At 50.5% G+C, this 17,922-nt stretch overlaps 8 protein-coding genes across 8 annotated transcripts in view; 2 read left to right on the forward strand and 6 right to left on the reverse strand.

The window, feature by feature from the left end:
• Positions 1 to 135: 135 nt before the first annotated feature.
• On the reverse strand, positions 136 to 2,478 carry BU25DRAFT_370608 (uncharacterized protein). Its single transcript, XM_033703954.1, has 4 exons — positions 2,161 to 2,478; positions 1,717 to 2,101; positions 1,413 to 1,663; positions 136 to 1,367 (listed from the first exon to the last, which is right to left on the reverse strand). The coding sequence occupies exons 1-4, from the start codon at positions 2,262 to 2,264 to the stop codon at positions 308 to 310; spliced, it is 1,800 nt and encodes a 599-aa protein (XP_033560335.1). The 5' UTR covers positions 2,265 to 2,478; the 3' UTR covers positions 136 to 307.
• A 2,393-nt stretch (positions 2,479 to 4,871) lies between these two features.
• BU25DRAFT_102202 (NADH:flavin oxidoreductase/NADH oxidase) lies at positions 4,872 to 6,431 on the reverse strand. Its single transcript, XM_033700255.1, has one exon. It carries the CDS (start codon positions 6,167 to 6,169, stop codon positions 5,033 to 5,035), a length of 1,137 nt encoding a protein of 378 aa, XP_033560336.1. The 5' UTR covers positions 6,170 to 6,431; the 3' UTR covers positions 4,872 to 5,032.
• On the reverse strand, positions 6,379 to 7,309 carry BU25DRAFT_102196 (uncharacterized protein). Its single transcript, XM_033700254.1, has one exon. It carries the CDS (start codon positions 6,937 to 6,939, stop codon positions 6,589 to 6,591), a length of 351 nt encoding a protein of 116 aa, XP_033560337.1. The 5' UTR covers positions 6,940 to 7,309; the 3' UTR covers positions 6,379 to 6,588.
• A 655-nt stretch (positions 7,310 to 7,964) lies between these two features.
• BU25DRAFT_472378 (uncharacterized protein) lies at positions 7,965 to 9,078 on the forward strand. The gene is made up of 3 exons (XM_033710847.1): positions 7,965 to 8,050; positions 8,106 to 8,508; positions 8,674 to 9,078. Exons 1-3 carry the CDS (start codon positions 8,034 to 8,036, stop codon positions 8,992 to 8,994), a joined length of 741 nt encoding a protein of 246 aa, XP_033560338.1. The 5' UTR covers positions 7,965 to 8,033; the 3' UTR covers positions 8,995 to 9,078.
• A 1,252-nt stretch (positions 9,079 to 10,330) lies between these two features.
• On the reverse strand, positions 10,331 to 10,585 carry BU25DRAFT_316977 (ankyrin; the record flags this gene model as incomplete). Its single annotated transcript, XM_033702207.1, has 1 exon — positions 10,331 to 10,585. A coding segment is annotated over one exon (255 nt), but the record flags the coding sequence as incomplete, so codon positions are not given.
• A 351-nt stretch (positions 10,586 to 10,936) lies between these two features.
• On the reverse strand, positions 10,937 to 11,311 carry BU25DRAFT_344124 (ankyrin; the record flags this gene model as incomplete). Its single annotated transcript, XM_033702986.1, has 1 exon — positions 10,937 to 11,311. A coding segment is annotated over one exon (375 nt), but the record flags the coding sequence as incomplete, so codon positions are not given.
• Positions 11,312 to 14,937: 3,626 nt separating this feature from the next.
• BU25DRAFT_411981 (uncharacterized protein) lies at positions 14,938 to 15,421 on the forward strand (the record flags this gene model as incomplete). The annotated part of the gene is made up of 2 exons (XM_033706687.1): positions 14,938 to 15,209; positions 15,236 to 15,421. A coding segment is annotated over exon 2 (150 nt), but the record flags the coding sequence as incomplete, so codon positions are not given.
• Positions 15,422 to 17,169: 1,748 nt separating this feature from the next.
• Positions 17,170 to 17,922, reverse strand: part of BU25DRAFT_492296 (uncharacterized protein) — a gene marked incomplete at its 5' end in the record, with an annotated part of 3,650 nt that continues 2,897 nt past the window's right edge. Inside the window, 2 exons of the mRNA XM_033711626.1 lie at positions 17,170 to 17,561; positions 17,688 to 17,922. Of these exons, the coding sequence (XP_033560342.1) occupies positions 17,220 to 17,561; positions 17,688 to 17,922 (577 nt within the window). The 3' untranslated portion in view covers positions 17,170 to 17,219. The remainder of the gene's footprint in view (positions 17,562 to 17,687) is intronic.

A 17,922-nucleotide genomic window follows, 5' to 3' on the forward strand; every position in this document is an offset into this window, starting at 1 on the left:
GGTTAAAGGTGCGAGAGCGGACGTATGGCGGGTATAAGGTGTTGGGCTTAATCTAGTCCCAGTTTGGAAGGTACATCCGTGCATCCTCATGGCAAAGTCGTCATCCAGAAATCATCTTATCAGTCAACAGATCATGTCACAAAAGATAAGACAACAATATGAGAACAGAAATAGGTATCATGTTAATTACATTAGCAGTTTCGCGAAGCCTCCAAGTGGTACGACCTCGAACTCGAAGAAACCACATCAACGTCGGCCCGTGAGAGGCATAAGCATCATGCAACATCCCAGAATCGCGAAAACAGAACTAGTTTCGATCGCAAAGCATCTTCTGCCTCCAGCCATTGCCTGTCTCCTCGTCTTTGCTGGCCCGGCTTGCAGCACGCCCAGCATTGACAAACTTCGGCCAGGTGTTGGTAAGGACCAGGTACTTGATCTCGCTCTCAGCTGGGTCGAAAATGACTTCTGCGAAAGTGTCGGGGATCTCGATGTCGCTAAGTTTCTCGTCCGAGTACATTCCATCCATGCGCGATACCGCTCGTAAGTTCGCACGGCCAAGTACATCCAGGTCCTTCAGCCCGAATGTCGATCCAGTAGGGCTTGGTGGCATATTGTGCGAATGGGCGGCGGATGCATCGTCCGGCTGAACGTTGTCGAAAGGTGTAGCCGAGTCTGAAGTTTCAGAGGAAAGCGAACCGCGCTTGTTACGGTAAAGAGCAACAGCTGCGCTGTTGAAGACGTTGTACAGGCGTTTCATCTCTCTGGACGAGATGTTAATCGGAAACTCAGAGAATTCGAGGGAAATGAAGCGAGCGTAAATGTGGGTAGCGGCAATGAATTGCTGACGTCGGTGGTCCGCAGTGGAAGCCTTGGGTGTGAACCAGTATCTTCGCCAATCGGCGACGTGAGTAAGGAAGCTGACGTTCTCGCCTGAGAAATCCTTGAGCGCTGCAAATTCGAGAAGAGGAGCTGCATTCGTTCTGAGCGCATTCTCCAACGCTGTCATAGTGAGCATGCCGGATTTGGTGGATTCTAAGGTGTTGATGGTAATGTCACCACCAGACTTGAGGGTCGTTGTCTTCGAGTAGGTGTCGGAGTAAACACTGTGACTCTTCAATGACCCTTCAGCAGCGACAGTGCCATCGAGATCGTTCTGGGCCTGACGCTTCTCCCATTCAGCAATGGCTTCTAAAGTCTCTTGTCGAAGGCTCTGGGCTTTGAAGACGCCCACGATAGGGAAGCCGAGGGTGATGATCTCCATAAGGAAAATGAAAATACCGAACCAGATCGGTGGAGGAATGTAGGCACCAACTGCCGCCATCGAAGGAGAGTAAAGGCCTGCAAGCCAAAGAGGGGACGCTGGGAGTCTTGGGAAGTTAGCACTGGTACTGCATAAAACAAGAACGACTTACCCAGCAATGCAACAGCAGATAGTTTGGAGTCGCCAGCCATGGACATCGCGGACTCCTCTGCTCTTCCAGATCATGTAAGGTGCGTAAATCCAAGCCCAGACAAATTGCCAGACGATTGAGGCCCACCATTCCCAACCTTGGTTGCATTTGAGATACAACTCTGCCTCGGTGCCTTGGACAGTGTAATCCCAGAGACCAAAGCCAGGGTGAAACTTCTCAGAGCCGAGAAACACGAGCAATGTAGCTGCGACCTAGCACGAAAGAGTAAGCTCAGCATTTCGTGCATCTTGAATAGGAAGCCTACCTGAACGACCATGCCCACTCCGATGAAGACCAAAGAGCGACTGACTCTATCAGCTCTCTCGACACCAGAGACGATTCTTGAGAAATGATTGTTGCCCATAGCCGCGGCCTGCTTCTCACTGATCGGCTTCTGGTCTTTCAACGTGCTCATATGTGCAAGCTGCTTCTGTCGGCTGGCAACGTGTAGGAACTGGGTATTAGCGGCCTGAAACATCGCCATACCAAATGGGACGAGGATGCTCATCATCCAGAAGATCACGGAGCAAGGGAAATATGCGCCAAACGGATACGCAAAGATACTGATGGCTCCATAGACATGGAGTGCGCCTACTCCTATGAACAGAAGAGGAAGCCTCCTCATGCGTATGGACGGAAGCTCACGATGCCTACAGTGATTGTACAATCAGTACTTGTTTAGACCGACAGAGTGAGTAACCGAACTTACCTCCACAGGAAGGCCATCGCAGCAACGAGCGAGACATTCCAACAGATCTCGAAGGCGATGTAGAACCACCCAAGGGACCCGAGCTGCGCTTTTTCGAAAGCCATGATAAAGAGCGACAAGCCACAACAACAATATGTATGGGTAGTGAATGCAAGGCTGGAGTCCCAACGCCTGGGCTCCCGACAACCCTTATAGCGGGATGTGCTGGAATAAGAGGAAAGAAAGGAGCATGCTCTTCGGCGAAGTGAATATCGAAACGATGGAGTGAATGTTGTGCAGTAGATCACGGCCCGTTTTGGGGGACGACCAAGATCGTCATGATTTCCAGCTCTCTATATCCACCACGATCTTGCCGTGGGGTCAAACTTAACACGGGATACAGGGTCGGACTGATAGTCCGGTAGCCAATATGGCTAGCGTCATCGTGATCCGCCTATCACAGCCAACAGTGCCCTGACGGAGAGATGAAGGATGGGCCTAGAACCGCAGCACTAAGAGATCGTTATTTTGCATGACGGTCGTGGTGCCCGCATCTCGTGGACGTTGAAGCAGCATTATCTCGGCGTCGTATGCATATCGCCAGCCAGCCAAAGTGCTGGCTTTCGCAACAAGCTTCCGTAATCGTGTGCGCGGAGCGTTGGTGGAACGACTTTTATGCCGTTGTTGGGGTGCCTAAGTCTGGTCCATTGGCCACTTTGTGGTGACATCCTACCAGAGGATAAAGTTTGTGTGGTTGATCCATTTCGAGGTTGCTGATCGCTCTTTCAAACGTTGGTTCGCCCGTTGCATGTTTTGCATCTTCAGCCACAAAAACCCAAAATTCTGAAGGCATAACGCCCAAAGACTGGTTCCCGCTCATGTACATTCTTGCGCCAATGGCACCCCCCGAACTTCTGGGCCTGATGTTTCCCGGCCCCTCGTGTTCTTGATAGCGGTTTGACGCACGAGCCATGAAAATGAATCACGGCCTGGATTGTCCCATCATCGCGGAGGTGAGATCGAGGGAAGGATTCTGCAGGAACAAGGTACACGTGTTTTCCTCCACGGAGCAAGGCAAAGCTGAAGTTCTCGTGAAGATTTGTTCCTGAAGGTCATGTAGGGCTGCTGATCTGATGAACGCGAGTCAAGGGCACGGCAACTGCCGGCCGTGAACTCGCCGTGAGGTTGTGAAGAACGCGCAAGCCCGAAGAGGCTGGCCACCAATTCGACTCTAGAGCTGTTGAGATCCTGCCAGGCTCATGTCACATGGTAGTCTGGCGATGCACAAGATCTGCTGCACGGATTTGCATCCTTCCTAGATGCACAGACATACTCAGCTCGATGATCGCTGCTTCCACAATATTGAAGTTGTACAGGGCGAGCATGACGCTGTCGACCAGCTCTCGCACAGGCTCGCCGACTCCAACGCCGGCACTCAGGGATCTCTAGGAGGCCATGGGGTCCTTGGGAAAGCACCCAATCGTTCGAGTCGATCTTTCGATAGGCTGGAGAACGAGGGACGTCCAACCCATGGCCCCGGGATCGTGATCTTCGCCACGTGCGTGGCTTTTAGCTCCTCCAACAGTTCAATAGTTCCCATCCCCATTCTGCGCCGCGTTCTGTCGCTGCACTTGGCGTTTACACAGAACGTCGAGTAGCATGACACGAAAGCCTGACACTCATGCTGCAACTAAGGCGACAGCAGCTTCCACCATGAGCCAGAAAATGATTGTCGCGTAGTTCACATTCTGGGCCCGAGCATCGCAGAGGAAAGCAAAGCGAGTCGCGGTCACGGCAATAACGAACATCGAGAGACTTTTGAAAGCAGTGTACAAACCGGCGCGTGACAGCGTAAATTCGCCATACAGATCAGCAACACTAGTATCGACATAATTGTCAGATATTGTTAGCCTCAAGATTGAGTTTTGGACAGTGTGTTGTGCACCTGCCAGATCTGTCACAATATCAATAGTGATCACGAAGATCTCCCAAGCACGCGTATTGGACGATTGTCCTCGAAAGTACCGGCATTCTTGCACTAGTCAACCTCGTGGTAGACAGATGTTGCCAAAAGATATCACATGTTGCTGGGCATAATTCCGATCTGCACAGGACTTTGCAGCGCCGTGGTCATAAAGCGCACCCAAAGTGGACTTAAGGAGTGCAGATCCGGCGAATAGCGAACGCAAGGCTAGCAACAGGAGGTAGTCGCTCCTCTTCAGTCCTTCCTTTCGGGATAGACATATGACAAGTCGAGATGCTAGAAAGGCAGCTGATATGCCGCAGAACGTCTAAATGATTACCTAAAAGGCCGTCAAAACCATGGATTTATATGTTGTGAGACGCCGTATTTGCCTCAAAGGTCTCTTCATTGATCAACTGCGTATTTTCCAACATTACGTGGAAAGGGACAGTTCGTGCCGGGGAAACTGTGGGGCGAACGGCTCGCGCACCGCGATTGCGACCTCACCACCGCACGCGACTCAAGACATTACTCGTTCACTCGGAAAATATGAAGACATTGCGCACTGTCTGGGGCAGTCGATGTTGGTGTTGTCGCGAGGGTGCTGAGAGTAAGATCGCCGGCAGTGACGCGCCGCGACGTATCCGTGCGGCTGCAAAGTGTGGAAGGGGCAACAGACATCCAAACATGCACACAGCACATGCACCATTTCAAACGTCTTTCATAAGGTGATCGCAAGCAACAATCAAGTATGCCTAACAGACGTCTCTTATTCGCCGTGACAATGCTGAGTTGAGTCAAATAGTCAAGAGGGAACCCCAGCGTTCGAATGTGGGATTTTTGTCTTTCCTAGATTCCTAAGTCGTACGTATGACTTCAGAAAATCGATAATTTCCACCGCTCGCTTCCAGCGTGATACTACATGGAGATCTAAACCCTGACAGCCTCTCCAAACCCCTCAGCAAAAGAGTAATCCGTGTATCCCTCCTCCTCCGTCCTCCCCTTCACATAGAAAGTACCCCTATCGTACTTATTCAGTAGCAGGCCATGCTTAATCCTATGCACCAAGTCAGGGTTCGCCAGGAAATGTCTTCCAAACACGAAAACCACGATGAAATCCCCGTACTTCCCATCCGCCGCACTCCATACATTCTCTGACGTATACCCACCCGCCAGCAACACCGGTCTTTCTTTACCCCAAATCTCCAGCAGGAAGTCAACACTCTCGATACCCTCGCAGTCGACGTTATTATTCACCCTGCTTTCAATGATATGCAGATACCCCAACTCCAGTCCCTTCAAATCTTCGACCAGGTGAGAGAACGTAGACACCGGATCCGCCATACGCATGCCCTGGAATGGACTCCAAGGGCTAACACGAAAGCCCACGCGTTCAGATCCTATGGCTTGTGCACAAGCTTTCGCAACTTCGAGTCCAAATCTGCAGCGATTGGCGATGGAACCGCCCCAGAAGTCGCCGCGGTGGTTGCATGTGTCCTGCAGGAACTGGTCGATGAGGTATCCATTTGCGCCGTGGATTTCGATGCCGTCGAAGCCTGCTGTCATTGCGTTTTGGGCTGCGCGGGCGAAGTCGCGGATACAGTCTTGAATTTCGGAGTCGGTCATTTCCTTCGGGACGGATATTGGACCAGTCTTCTCAGTGAAGCCACTCTCGGGCATAGGTACAGCACTGCTGCTGAGTAGTTCAAAACCGTCTTTCTTGAGCTCCTCAGCATCCGCAGCACGGCCTGGCGCAACGAGTTGGCAAACCATACTACACCCTTTCGCGTGAACGGCGTCGGTGATAGACTTCCAGCCAGCGATTTGCTCTGAGGTCCAGATACCGGGACCACGGGGCATGCCGGCGTGAGCGGGTGAGATGAGCATTGCTTCTGCGATCAAAAGTGTACCTGGGACGCAGGCGCGCTGAGTATAGTATTCCACTGCCAATGGTACTTGGACGCGATTGTCGTCTGCGCGGAGCCGGGTCAAGGGCGCCATGGCGATGCGGTGTTGGAGGTTCATGGTCCCCACGCCAAGGGGCGCGAAGAGTTTGGAGTGGGACATGGTGTCTGGAGACAAGATATATAGCCGGGTACAACTCCTTGTGTGTTAATTGCCTGGCGATGGGTAAAAGGTTGTTGGCCGAGTAGTAGTTGTGACTGCAAGACTGCAAGACAGCAAGAGCTATACATGAGATTCAAGTGGACCTTTGATATGACCACAGGATTGGAAATCTCGGATACAAATTTAGCATTGTCTCAGCATGAGCGCTGACCAAGACATATCTTGGCCGATGCTGCTGTTGTTTCCTAGACGGAGACCATTGCTTCGCCGATCGATCGCCGGTGGTGCACAGTGTGCGCACCAGCTGGTAGAAGAGCCGTATGGTTTGTCATTGAGTTTCGATATCCTGAAGGTCTGTTTAATCCAGCGTAAACAATGCATGTCGTGGCATAGAGGACACTGCGCTACGGAGCTATCTGCTATCTGGTCAATGTGTGTGAATGAAAGTGTGTGAATGAAAGTGGACTCGACGAAGTCAATCCATCTCCACTTCCCTCTAGTGCCCGCAATGACAGGAATAGGCAAGTAACGTTGTTGGGCGTGGCATGGATTGCCGGGTCTAGCAAAAAAAAACTTGGCGCAAGAGAGGAGTGGAGAGGTACAAGGTACAAAAAGACAAAAACATACAACAGCAGGTATTCGCTAGTGGTCACCCACCTAACTACTAATCTGCCGGTACGTTGCTTAAATAGGGCTGAGCGAACGGGAAGCCTTGTATTCAACGTCCTATGGTCGTATGTGAAAGAGTTGTCTACTTTTATAGTATACATGCGAGCAAACTGACAAGATGCCGCAAGAGTATTAACAGAAGCAAAAATGCAATAACATACAACAGTAGGTATTCGCTAGTGGTCACCCACCTAACTACTAATCTGCCGGTACGTTGCTTAAATAGGGCTGAGCAAACGGGAAGCCTTGCTGTCTCCCGTGCGACTGGCAGAATTTTTCCTAAATTTCGTGTAAACGGCAAGCAAAAAACTAAACTACTGAAAGCGGGAATCTGCTCAACCCATAGATTTCCGTAAACAGGTATTTGATGGCGACAAGGTGCGTCATACTAATTATGCTTTGGACGCTCGATTGAGGCACAGACGAATCTGGAAGCTGCATTAACCGCCCGCAATAAAGCCACACATATGCAGGGGGCCCAACAAACACACATCCTGACAGCGGCCTTGATCGATTGTGTACCCCTGAGACAGAATTAAAGCCTAACGTAAGTACTAACGTCCCCTGCCCGTAAGCGAGAAATGCCCCTCAGCGAGATGGGTTGACTGTCAAGACGACTTAACCTTTCCCACCCGCATCTATAGATCCGCATATAATGCTGTCCTCTCCTTTTGCCACTTCTCTTTCACGTTTGGTATTGCAGCAGTAAAATTACAACAGTTGTGGTCATGCCAGCGATCACGTCGCACGCAGCATCAAGAATCACTTCGCCTTCTAGCTATTCTCTGTCGCCTCCAGCTCTTTTTTCAATTCTGAAATGCTAGAAAGATAGGTCTGGCCTAAATGCACATTGTGCTAGGTTGCAAAGACGATCAGGGGTTGAGAATGTGTACTCCGAGGCTATCTCCGTGTCAGGGACACCTACCTGCGGTTCTCTTCCTTGCGTTGCATGATTTGTAGATACAAAAAACCGAAATTAGTTTTATCCCTACAACCGTTAACCGTTAACCGTATCCAACCATCACATGCTGTCAGATCCTCCTGCATCGTACGTAGCGAGAGGAAAAATGAAGGACCAAGCAATACCTTATATCCGGAGTACTGCCCTCTGCAACCCCATCAGTCACACCGATTTGTCGTACTGACCGTTTAAGAGAACCCATAGCGTGTTTTGTCACAACACCTGACTGTACCTATGGCCTCTAATACAATGTGCGCTGTTCTTCCCAGCATGGCTCGTTCGTCGTCTCTAACTCGTCACAACTAGTGATTCTGCGAACCAGACCCACAGAGGTAGACCATCCTCATATCCCAATTTTTCTCAAGAGGTGTGGGATGAAATCACCGCATACCTTCTTCCCTCATCAGCCTTAAATGCAACTGATGTTTTCGACTTCAAGTCCAATGCTTACGACCGGGTGTGGACTGCTGTCTTCAGAAACGAGGACTGGTTAGAGAGCTGCAGTGCGAAAGACGTGAACATCGTGTTGATCGGCGCTGATCTTGACATACTGAGCGGGCTTACTGTGAATAAAGCACAGCCTTGTCTTGTACTCGCCGCTTTTGACCGCTGCGGCGAGCTCCAGTACAAGAATGATCTCCTTCACCTGAGTCTACGTGGAGGCACCTCCGGCTTGAAAGAACATCAGCTTGAACAGCTCACGCTTGCTGTAAGCAGGCTAGATGTGCCTGAGATTCTGGGACAGGACTTTTGTTACTTGTTCTCTAGGGAGCAAGGGATACAAACAAAGTATTGTTACTGGAGAGATCCAGAGAAAAAGATTCGAACTTTATGCTCGCAGGACATCTGAGGGGTTAATGGTCCAATTACGCAGATTCAAAATCTTCGGCCTATATTCCTTCTGAACCTGAACCCTCCCACACAAACCCTGCCAGATAGCTCTGAATCTCCTAGCAGCGACCCTGTGCAGTTTATATTCAGATGTTTCGGAGGACCAAGCTTCTGGACTGGTCGCCCGCCGCTTGTTGATGTTGTGCTGAGCGAAGGATGGAAGAAAAGCCAGTGCGAGTATACGTTTGAAGGCTTCACTTTCAAGGACAAAAAGTATAGGCAATGCCACCGTCAAGATACCGACTGGACTAGTGTTGCAAAAGTTGAGTCTGGACAGGACTGTTCTGTAATTGAAACTGTGTAGAGGTCGTCCGTCAGACATTGTCGATTGTTCTCTGTCAATCAGAATTTTTTTGCTCAGGGCCATCAACCCTGGACACATTGTAAGAACAGGTGTACTGTGGTAATGCAACAAAGGACTGTAGTGAGTATTGCTGCCCAGAGCAATATGACGTGCCATCTATGTACAACAAAGCAAGAGTGTCACCAAACTTTTCAAAGCAGCAATGCCAACAATTGGGCGTATGGGCATGATCGTGAATCACGAGTTCTCAATTAATTGATTGTGTCATATCTTCAACTCCAGGAAGCAACTCTGTTATTTGAGCAGGAGCAATGCGTAGTTATTGGATGAACAGACTATACAGGCAGTGCTCGCTGTCGATTCTGTCACTCCAGTTTGTCGCAAGTCTTGCAAGGCTGGAAGTTGTTGTTTGGGTACTGAATCTCCCTCTGTGTGCCGTAGTGACTGTTCTTGCAGTCTTGCCTGTTCTCTTGCGCTTGGGGGCCAACGAAATCCTTGTGGCATATATCGCAATGATCCTGTACAAAGGTCAGTGTCAATTCGACCTCTGCTGGCGGACAGTTACCTTCAGCATTCCCATGAAGACATGGAACGGCGCTTTTGAACAAATTGGTTTACAATCAGGCGAAGAGCATTCTTTACAGTGTGATTGGTCATGCTTGTGATTGTAATATGGAAAACTGAGGAAATGCCAGATCTGGCATATCTTCACCATGCGCTCACCCCATGACGACCAGGAGAAAGTCTCTGGAGCCTCCTCAAGTGCAAATTGCTTCCACAGCCTGTCGAATTTAGTACCGTGGCACACGTTGAACTGTTGTGACCAGTGTTCTGCGTCTTCACAATGAGTCTGGCAGAATCGAAGAGCGAAGACGGCCTTGACTTCCTCTTTACTTGTTGACATCATTATATGGTTGAGTACGACCAGTTGTTGCTCTACCTTCAGCTCCAGATCTGCGATAAGCTTCTCGTGGGATTCGATCAAGGCAGCTGAGTCAAATGTCTGCTCAGCTTCCCAGGGTTCTGCGCTGTGTATGGTAGTTGGAGCTGCCTGCTGAGGAATATGCTCACGGGTTTCGTAGGTATCCTTTGGCGCCTGCAAAACGCAGGCTCGGAATCTATTGGTTCTATGAGCGAGATGTTCGATCAAGCAGGCTGTCCTGTGATCTTACTTCTTGAGTCTAGTTTCCGTTTCACAAGCGTTGCTCGCACTTCTCTTCTGCCCATGACCATGATTTGACTTGCTGTCGAGCAGCAACTTGACAATCTGCTCGTGGCCTCCGTATGAAGCTGCGTCCAGTGCGTTGCCGTAGTCTCCAAACTGCGCGTCGACGTCGGCGTTGCTCTTGAGCAATATCTTGACTACCTGCTCGTGGCCTTGAAGTGAAGCTGCGTGCAGTGCGTTGCCGTAGTCTCCTCCCTGCGCGTCGACGTCGGCGTTGCTATCGAGCAGCATCTTGACTACCTGCTCGTGGCCTTGAAGTGAAGCTGCCTGCAGGGCGTTGGCGTAGTCTCCACCTTGTGCGTTGACGTCGGCGTTGTTGTCGAGTAGCACCTTGACTACCTTCTCGTGGCCTCCAAATGAAGCTGCCTGCAGTGCGTTGGCGTAGTCTCCACCCTTCGCTTTGACGTCAGCACCTCTGTCGAGCAGCAACTTGACTATCTGCTCGTGGCCTCCAGCTGAAGCTGCCTGCAGTGCGTTGCCGTAGTATCCACCCTGCGCGTTGACGTCGGCCTTGCTGTTGAGCAGCATCTTGACTATCTGCTCGTGGCATCCGTATGAAGCTGCTTGCAGTGCGTTGCCGTAGTCTCCACCTTGCGCGTTGACGTCGGCCTTGCCGTCGAGCAGCAACTTGACTATCTGCTCGTAGCCGTCAGCTGAGGCTGCCTGCAGTGCGTTGCCGTCCTCTCCACCTTGCGCATTGACGTCAGCGCCTCTGTCGAGCAGCAACTTGACTATCTGCTCGTGGCCTCCAGCTGAAGCTGCCTGCAGTGCGTTGGCGTAGTCTCCACCTTGTGCGTTGACGTCGGCCTTGCCGTCGAGCAGCAACTTGACTATCTGCTCGTGGCCTCCGTATGAAGCTGCCTGCAATGCGTTGCCGTAGTATCCACCCTGCGCGTTGACGTTGGCGCCCTTGTCGAGCAGCATCTTGACTACCTGCTCATGGCCTCCAAATGAAGCTACTTGCAGTGCGTTGCCGTAGTATCCACATTGCGCGTTGACATCGGCCTTGCGGTCGAGCAGTATCTTGACTACCTGATCGAGGCCTTTAGCTGAAGCTACGTGCAGTGCTCTGCCGTAGTCTCCACCATGCATGTCGAGCAGCCTCTTAACTATCCGCTCGTGGCCTCCAAGTATAGGTGGTTGAGCGGGTGGCGGTTGGTGCAAAGAGATTTCTTGTTTCCGCCGAACCTGATCAGCTTCATGGTTTGGTTGCGATTCCAGTGCTCGAACGAGTTGAGATTGATTAACCATTTTCGCAGACTTATGATGTCTCTGGTGTTTACAAGTAAACCGAGCTACAGATGTGGGCGTGCTTCTTGTACCTGAAAAGCCTGCCAAGCTGAAGGACCATCAGGACAAAAAGGCAGATGGTTCGTGCACAGCGCGCAGTCTTTTTTCTTCAGTATCTGACGTATCGCTTTGATAAACACTCATTCACGCTCCTGTGACGTAGATGCAGGCTCAGATAAAATAACGTACAAGAGCGAAAGGATGGATCACCGATCAGTTCACTTTACGCTAATAATATGTCGATTCGGCGTTTGCTAGTCAGGCGAAAAATACTGTATGTATCATTCCGAGCAAGACGCTTCCCCAGAGAAGTCACTGGCGCGCAGTTAAGAACCATCTTTGATCCTCTCTCGAGCTGCGTGCATCAGTGCACTGGTGTGTGGCGTAATAACTTCAAGTGAGGGCTTACCACGCTCACCTCAGATCCCAGGAGCCACGAAATTGGCTATTTCCACCAAGGAGCCACGGAGTTGGCTATGTAATGCTCTAAAACAGGCGCTGGGAGGCCGCCTTCACGCCACACCCTTTGCACCTATCGTATTTAGCTCGGCTTTTACAGCTACCCACCTATACATACTGTTCGTAGCTTCACCCAATACAACCTCAGTTCAATCCCTCAATATTTCCGCACGTTGCGTACTGATCACAATCTACGCCCCCACAGATTCACATCCCGATCTGTGACGGGATGCAAGCCCCACGGATAGCTAGGGTGGAGACACTTCGTAGGAAATGTTGAGTATCAATCGGGTCTCAGTTAGAAAGAGTCTGCGGGGAAGATTGGGGAAATTGGGAGAAATTGGGGGGATTGGTGAGGAAGTAACGCGGTGGCGCCTACTGTATAGACTGGGATTGGATGTGTGCCTCTACATCTTCAACACCAGCAGAAGCGCCAGCGCCTTCACCGCCAGCACAAGCAGCTGGTTTAGCAAGGATTGCAAGTGATGTGAGGGCACCGATCCAGTTGTTGAGTACGCTGTTCCGCCATTACGTTCTCTCAGCCGCTGACACTTCGTTGAGGCTGCGATACGCCCACGCACAGCGGGGCGCGTGTGAGCTGCCAGCTGCTGCTGTCACTCATTGGATTGACAGACCCAGGCACGTATCCAATTTCGTCGCCACCGGACGGGATGCATGCGAACAGCACCGCTCGATCAAGGTTACAGCCGCGCCGCGCTTGGCGGGCTGATGGTCGACGTGACGCCCATGTTCGTGGTGACAGACGACCAGCTGCAGCAGTGCCTGTAGTGGCTACTCTGGGTCAACAGCAAAAGCGAAGGCACGCCCAGCCAAGCTATGCTACTTCTACAAGACGGGCAAACCAGGTCGACCATGGACACGGGCATCACTTGTATAACGCCACACTACATCCGTGCGACAAGGCACTGCAAGCCACCATTGAGAACTCCACTAAGCTTTTGCAGTCAGTGCGGTGTTCGGCTGTGCAGTGCATGTGACGTTATGCAGCATGCAGCAGCGGTCGCGCGTGTTGGAATCGACGCTAAAATGTACACGACTATTTTAGCGCCCGCCATCGGATTCATGAGCAATTCACAGCCTGGGTTTCACGATGAACTCCACAGCACGATGTGTCTCTCTGCAAGGATCGAGAATGAGGAGTTGAACGAAAGTGTGAGTTTAACTTCTCACAATAACCCTCTCGCTCACATCTTTCACAGTTACTCAAAGAGATAACCAGCGTCTTAGACTCTATTCACAAAAGAGCGGTTCTGTCAGAAGCCTTTTCCATAGCGATACCCTACACCGTTTCGAAAAAATTCATCTCTGTACCCATTAATGTTCCTTCTTCCTCCGCCGTCATTCCGTCGGCCAACGTCTCTTCGGCCCCCGCCACATCTCCACTCACCAACTTCTCTCCGGCTACCGCTGCGAACCTGCCGGCCAACGCCGTCCTTCCATCAACGAATTACTCTCAGTCAACCAGGGCCGTCAAGCCAGTTCCTCGGATCTCGAAAGCAACGTTCTCAAAACTCCAACAGCCCGAGTTGCAAGAGCATGAAAAGATCCGGAGCTTTTTGAGAAAGGTCAAAGACCAAGAAGTGAATTTCTGGAACCCAAACATACAGCAAAAGGTTACAAGAGAGGATGCGCGATTACTAGATTCTCCCGTGAATTATGGTGTGTATCTTTGTCTTGTTCTAGAAGACACTGGGATACATCACAAGATACTTCAGAGATTCGCTTGTGTGATTGTGTATGAGTTGAGTTGCCAAGGCTATACAGCTGAATTATTGGCGCAGGCTTTGCAAGAAGTTACCCTGTTTAAGACTAAACATAGCCTTGAAAAGCAGATTGACGGCTACATTAGTGCTGGAAATAGGTATGTACACCTAGCGCATAAACTCGGAGGCTTGGCTAGTCTCTTTTTCCTACCGCATGGTGTTGGGAATTCAATGTACGTTTCAGAGAGGCTTCTTGTTGGAGAAAATTGACAGTCCTTCAGCTGGGCACAAAAGACGCCCAAGAGTGGTTATTTGCATGACAAGGTCATTCAAGACTTGACAAAAGCCGGAATTCCTGAAATATCCCAGCCATTTCACCAGCTCGCCATCGATCTTCTAAGACCAAATGAGACCAGGAAGAGACACGCGATAGATACATATGAAAATGGGCAATCAAAGATGCCGAGACTGTCAGCAGTGGAAGAGCTAGGAGACGAAGCGCTATCGAAGGAAGGGCGGCTTGACAGGATAAATGTTTCACAAGCAACACCATTGACAAATTCGACAAATCCTGGTTTTCAACAGTTCATCCAAACAGCAGTCCATCAAAGTAAGGATCCAGAACGAGGTGTAGGAAACATCGAGGACGACAATCACGCATTCAGGCGTATTGGCGAAGTAAATCATGGAGAAGGGACTATACGACCAACCATCATGCAGAAGACCAATTCAAGTTCGAGTGGGGGTCCAAATAGGTATACCGGTTCACCTGTTACTCGGCCACCATTGGAACCTGTGTACCAAGGAAAGGCAGAGGTAGCCCGCATGGACGCCCTGGAGAGAATTCTGGAACGCTCCCTCCTCGATTACATGGACACGAGTCTCGTGAGACAGTTAGAAAGTACCAGGGGGGACATTGGCTCTATCAGGATCACATCGGCTGTGAGTTTGTACATTGTAACCCAAAGAGACAAGGACTTCATACAGTTGTTTTTTGATTGCTCAACTCAGTTATGCGAGGTTTGATTCTGTGTAGACATTAGGTCTCGTAAGGTGGGGTAGAATTGTGCAGACTGACTCGTAAGGAGGTGGGTCCCCTGCAGACAACGGCCGCTTCTTGGATTTCGCTGGATGTCTGATAAAGAAACAGCTTAAAATGATACAACACATTGCGGCAGTTAACAAAGGTATGATGAAAGCTATTAATAGGAATGATGCAGGCTGTGCGACCTTTAGTGACCCACAGGCGTTGCAATGTTATGCGCAGCTTCGAACCATGCTGTGAACCGTCTTCAGTGTTCAATCTAACACGAACCTGGTTCTAGTAAAAGTTTCTTGAGCAGGTGTTTGTTCTACGTTTACGGTATTCAACATGGGCGGCAATCGGCGCACTACCGGTATCGATAGTCCTTCCGACTGCGCCAAGCTCACCCAAGCGTACCCTATCATATCACATCTTGTCGGAAATCCTGCGATACAATGAGCATAGGACTTTGCCTTTTAAAGCGTGGATACAGACAATGGTTTCCGTTCCAACAGCCAGACTTGGCAAAGAACTTACCGAACTTCCATTCCCAACATGAACAGGAGCACCTTTGTGTACCAGTCTATGCGTATGTTGTGCGCTACTCCGGACTTTGGGGCCCAGCTGTTCGAACTCCTCACTCCTTTGGACCTAAGCGCCTTGCTATATGCGTTCAATATTTCTATCACCAAGATGCAGTCCCGGAGATATATGCAATTCTGGAGGCAAATATTTACAGACAAAGGCTGGATGCTATGGATACTCTCGCACGGGTTCAAGGTATCCTTTGTGGGCAATGACCTAATAACGATGATGAATTGGGTCAAAAACCCAGGACTGATGAACCCTGGGAGGAGAAAGCTGTACTTGGACCTGAACTTGGTCAGCTGCGTTGCTTCATGGAAGTACGCGCTCCTGTCTGATGAGAACTTCGAGTACGTTGTCAAGGAGAAGAACAAGCACTTTAATGAATTTGCGAGGAACGACAACTTCAATCAGGCATTGCAGTCAGGGATCGACGCCAGGTACTCCGAGCTCGTTATGGGGAAGGACCTCTCCGAAGACCGTACTATGCCCTTCGCCTGGCTCGACCTCACGGTCATCAGCACAATCAAGCACGAAGAATTTAACGAGGAGTCATACTACGAGTGGACAAATATTGATTCTTGTATGTCAGTTGGATTGTGGTACGGAGAGAAGAGTATGCAGAAATGGCGCTTTTCCCGCAGGCCAGGAAGCTCAGATATAGACACAGGTGTGGTGTTGAAGATGGACAACGCCTCAGGCATGAACATGCCGATGAACATCAGCTTGCCAAAGTTCTGGTGTATCACAAAGGTTGTGAGCAGAAACTCGTTCACCGGCACGTACCTCTTTCAGCAGCAACGCTTGTTCGATTGTACGGAGATGCTCAGAGCGAGGGACCAGTATCTTATTGTGTAGATGAATGATGAACACACCTGTGAACACGGCTTTTATGTATATAGATGCTCGCTAGCTCGCTACCTACAAAACATGCAAAGAGCTCCCGTAATTACACAATCACAGAGAGAAAAACAACAACATAGTTAGCAGTACAACCCTTGACCATAGCCTCCAATCGACGCTGCTCACGCAGTTACACGTCAGCGCCTTTGTCGAGCAGCATCTTGACTATCTGCTTGTGGCCTCACCATGAACCTGCCTGCAGTGCGTTGCCGTAGTCTGCACCTTGCGCGTTGACGTCGGCCTTGTCGTCGAGCAGCATCTTGACTAACGTCTGCCGCCCGTAAGCGAGAAATGCCCCTCAAAGAGATGGATTAACTGTCCAGACGACTTAACCTTTCCCACCCGCATCTATAGATCCGTATTTAATGCAATCCTCTCCTTTGGCAACTTCTCTTTCACATTTTGTGTTGCAACAGGAAAATTACAACCGTTGTGGTCATGCGGGGAATCAGGTCGCACACAGCATCAAAAATCACTCCGCCTTCTGGCCATGCTCTGTCACTTCCACCAGCGCCTTTTTCGAGTCTGGAATGCTAGAACGATAGATCTAGCCTAGACGCACATTGCCCTAAGTTGCAAAGACAATCAGGCATTGAAAATGTGTACTTGGAGGCTATCTCCGTGTCAGGGACACCTGCCCTTGGCGCTATGCGTTTTTGCAGCGGACTCGGGTGTGATTACGCAGCATACAAAACGAGGGCAAGGCTGAATGTATTCTATTCAACGCTATGCCTAACAGACTTCGGTGTGGCGCTTTTCTAGAAACTTGGATGGGCATGCCACGTGATAGCTATTTTTGGAACGCCCCTCCGCACCCCACAGGTAGCACGAGCCACTTAAGGCGACACCCGTGCTCTTGTGGGTTCTCGCAGTATCGATGTGGCAACCCCAAAGCATATATAAATCTGCGCATCCCCGTCCCCCTCTATGAAATAGAGATAATAAGAAAATATAGTATAAAGAAGAGACTCATTCCTCGCTCATGGTTGCTACAAACATGTATGCTGGGCAGGTGTTAAGGATCGATCCTGCAACTCCATACTCTCCCAGACCCAACACCCATGGCAACTGTGAGCCCGCTTACAGACGAGCATGATGGCCGATACTCTGATGGAACCCACAGCATGTTGTTATCAGCATGCTTGATCCATATGTCGTCTGCACTAAGGCTTGTACCTTGATACAGGGGTCGCCCAAGTTCCTCTGTATCAATTGTGCCAGAAACTTCTGAACTATGAATGACGATAGTACCTATGTCAGTATAGAGACGAGAGCCAGTGGGATCAAAAGATAAGTCATCAAGAGCTCTGCCGATATACAGGGTTTGCAGGCACGCGCCGCTGCTCGCATCCCAGATCTTGACGGTCTTGTCATACGACGCCGACGCCAGCTGGGCCGAGTCGTGCGAGAAGGCGACTGACGTGACAGTACTGCTATGGCCCTCGAGGGTCTGCAGGCACGCGCCGCTGCTCGCATCCCAGATCTTGACGGTCTTGTCATACGACGCCGACGCCAGCTGGGCCGAGTCGTGCGAGAAGGCGACTGACGTGACAGTACTGCTATGGCCCTCGAGGGTCTGCAGGCACGCGCCGCTGCTCGCATCCCAGATCTTGACGGTCTTGTCAAGTGACGCCGACGCCAGCTGGGCCGAGTCGTGCGAGAAGGCGATTGACGTAACCCAGTTGCTATGGCCCTCGAGGGTCTGCAGGCACGCGCCG

The sequence above is a fragment of the Macroventuria anomochaeta genome, assembly GCF_010093625.1.
Source record: "Macroventuria anomochaeta strain CBS 525.71 unplaced genomic scaffold BU25scaffold_22, whole genome shotgun sequence".
NCBI classification, from domain to species: domain Eukaryota; kingdom Fungi; phylum Ascomycota; class Dothideomycetes; order Pleosporales; family Didymellaceae; genus Macroventuria; species Macroventuria anomochaeta.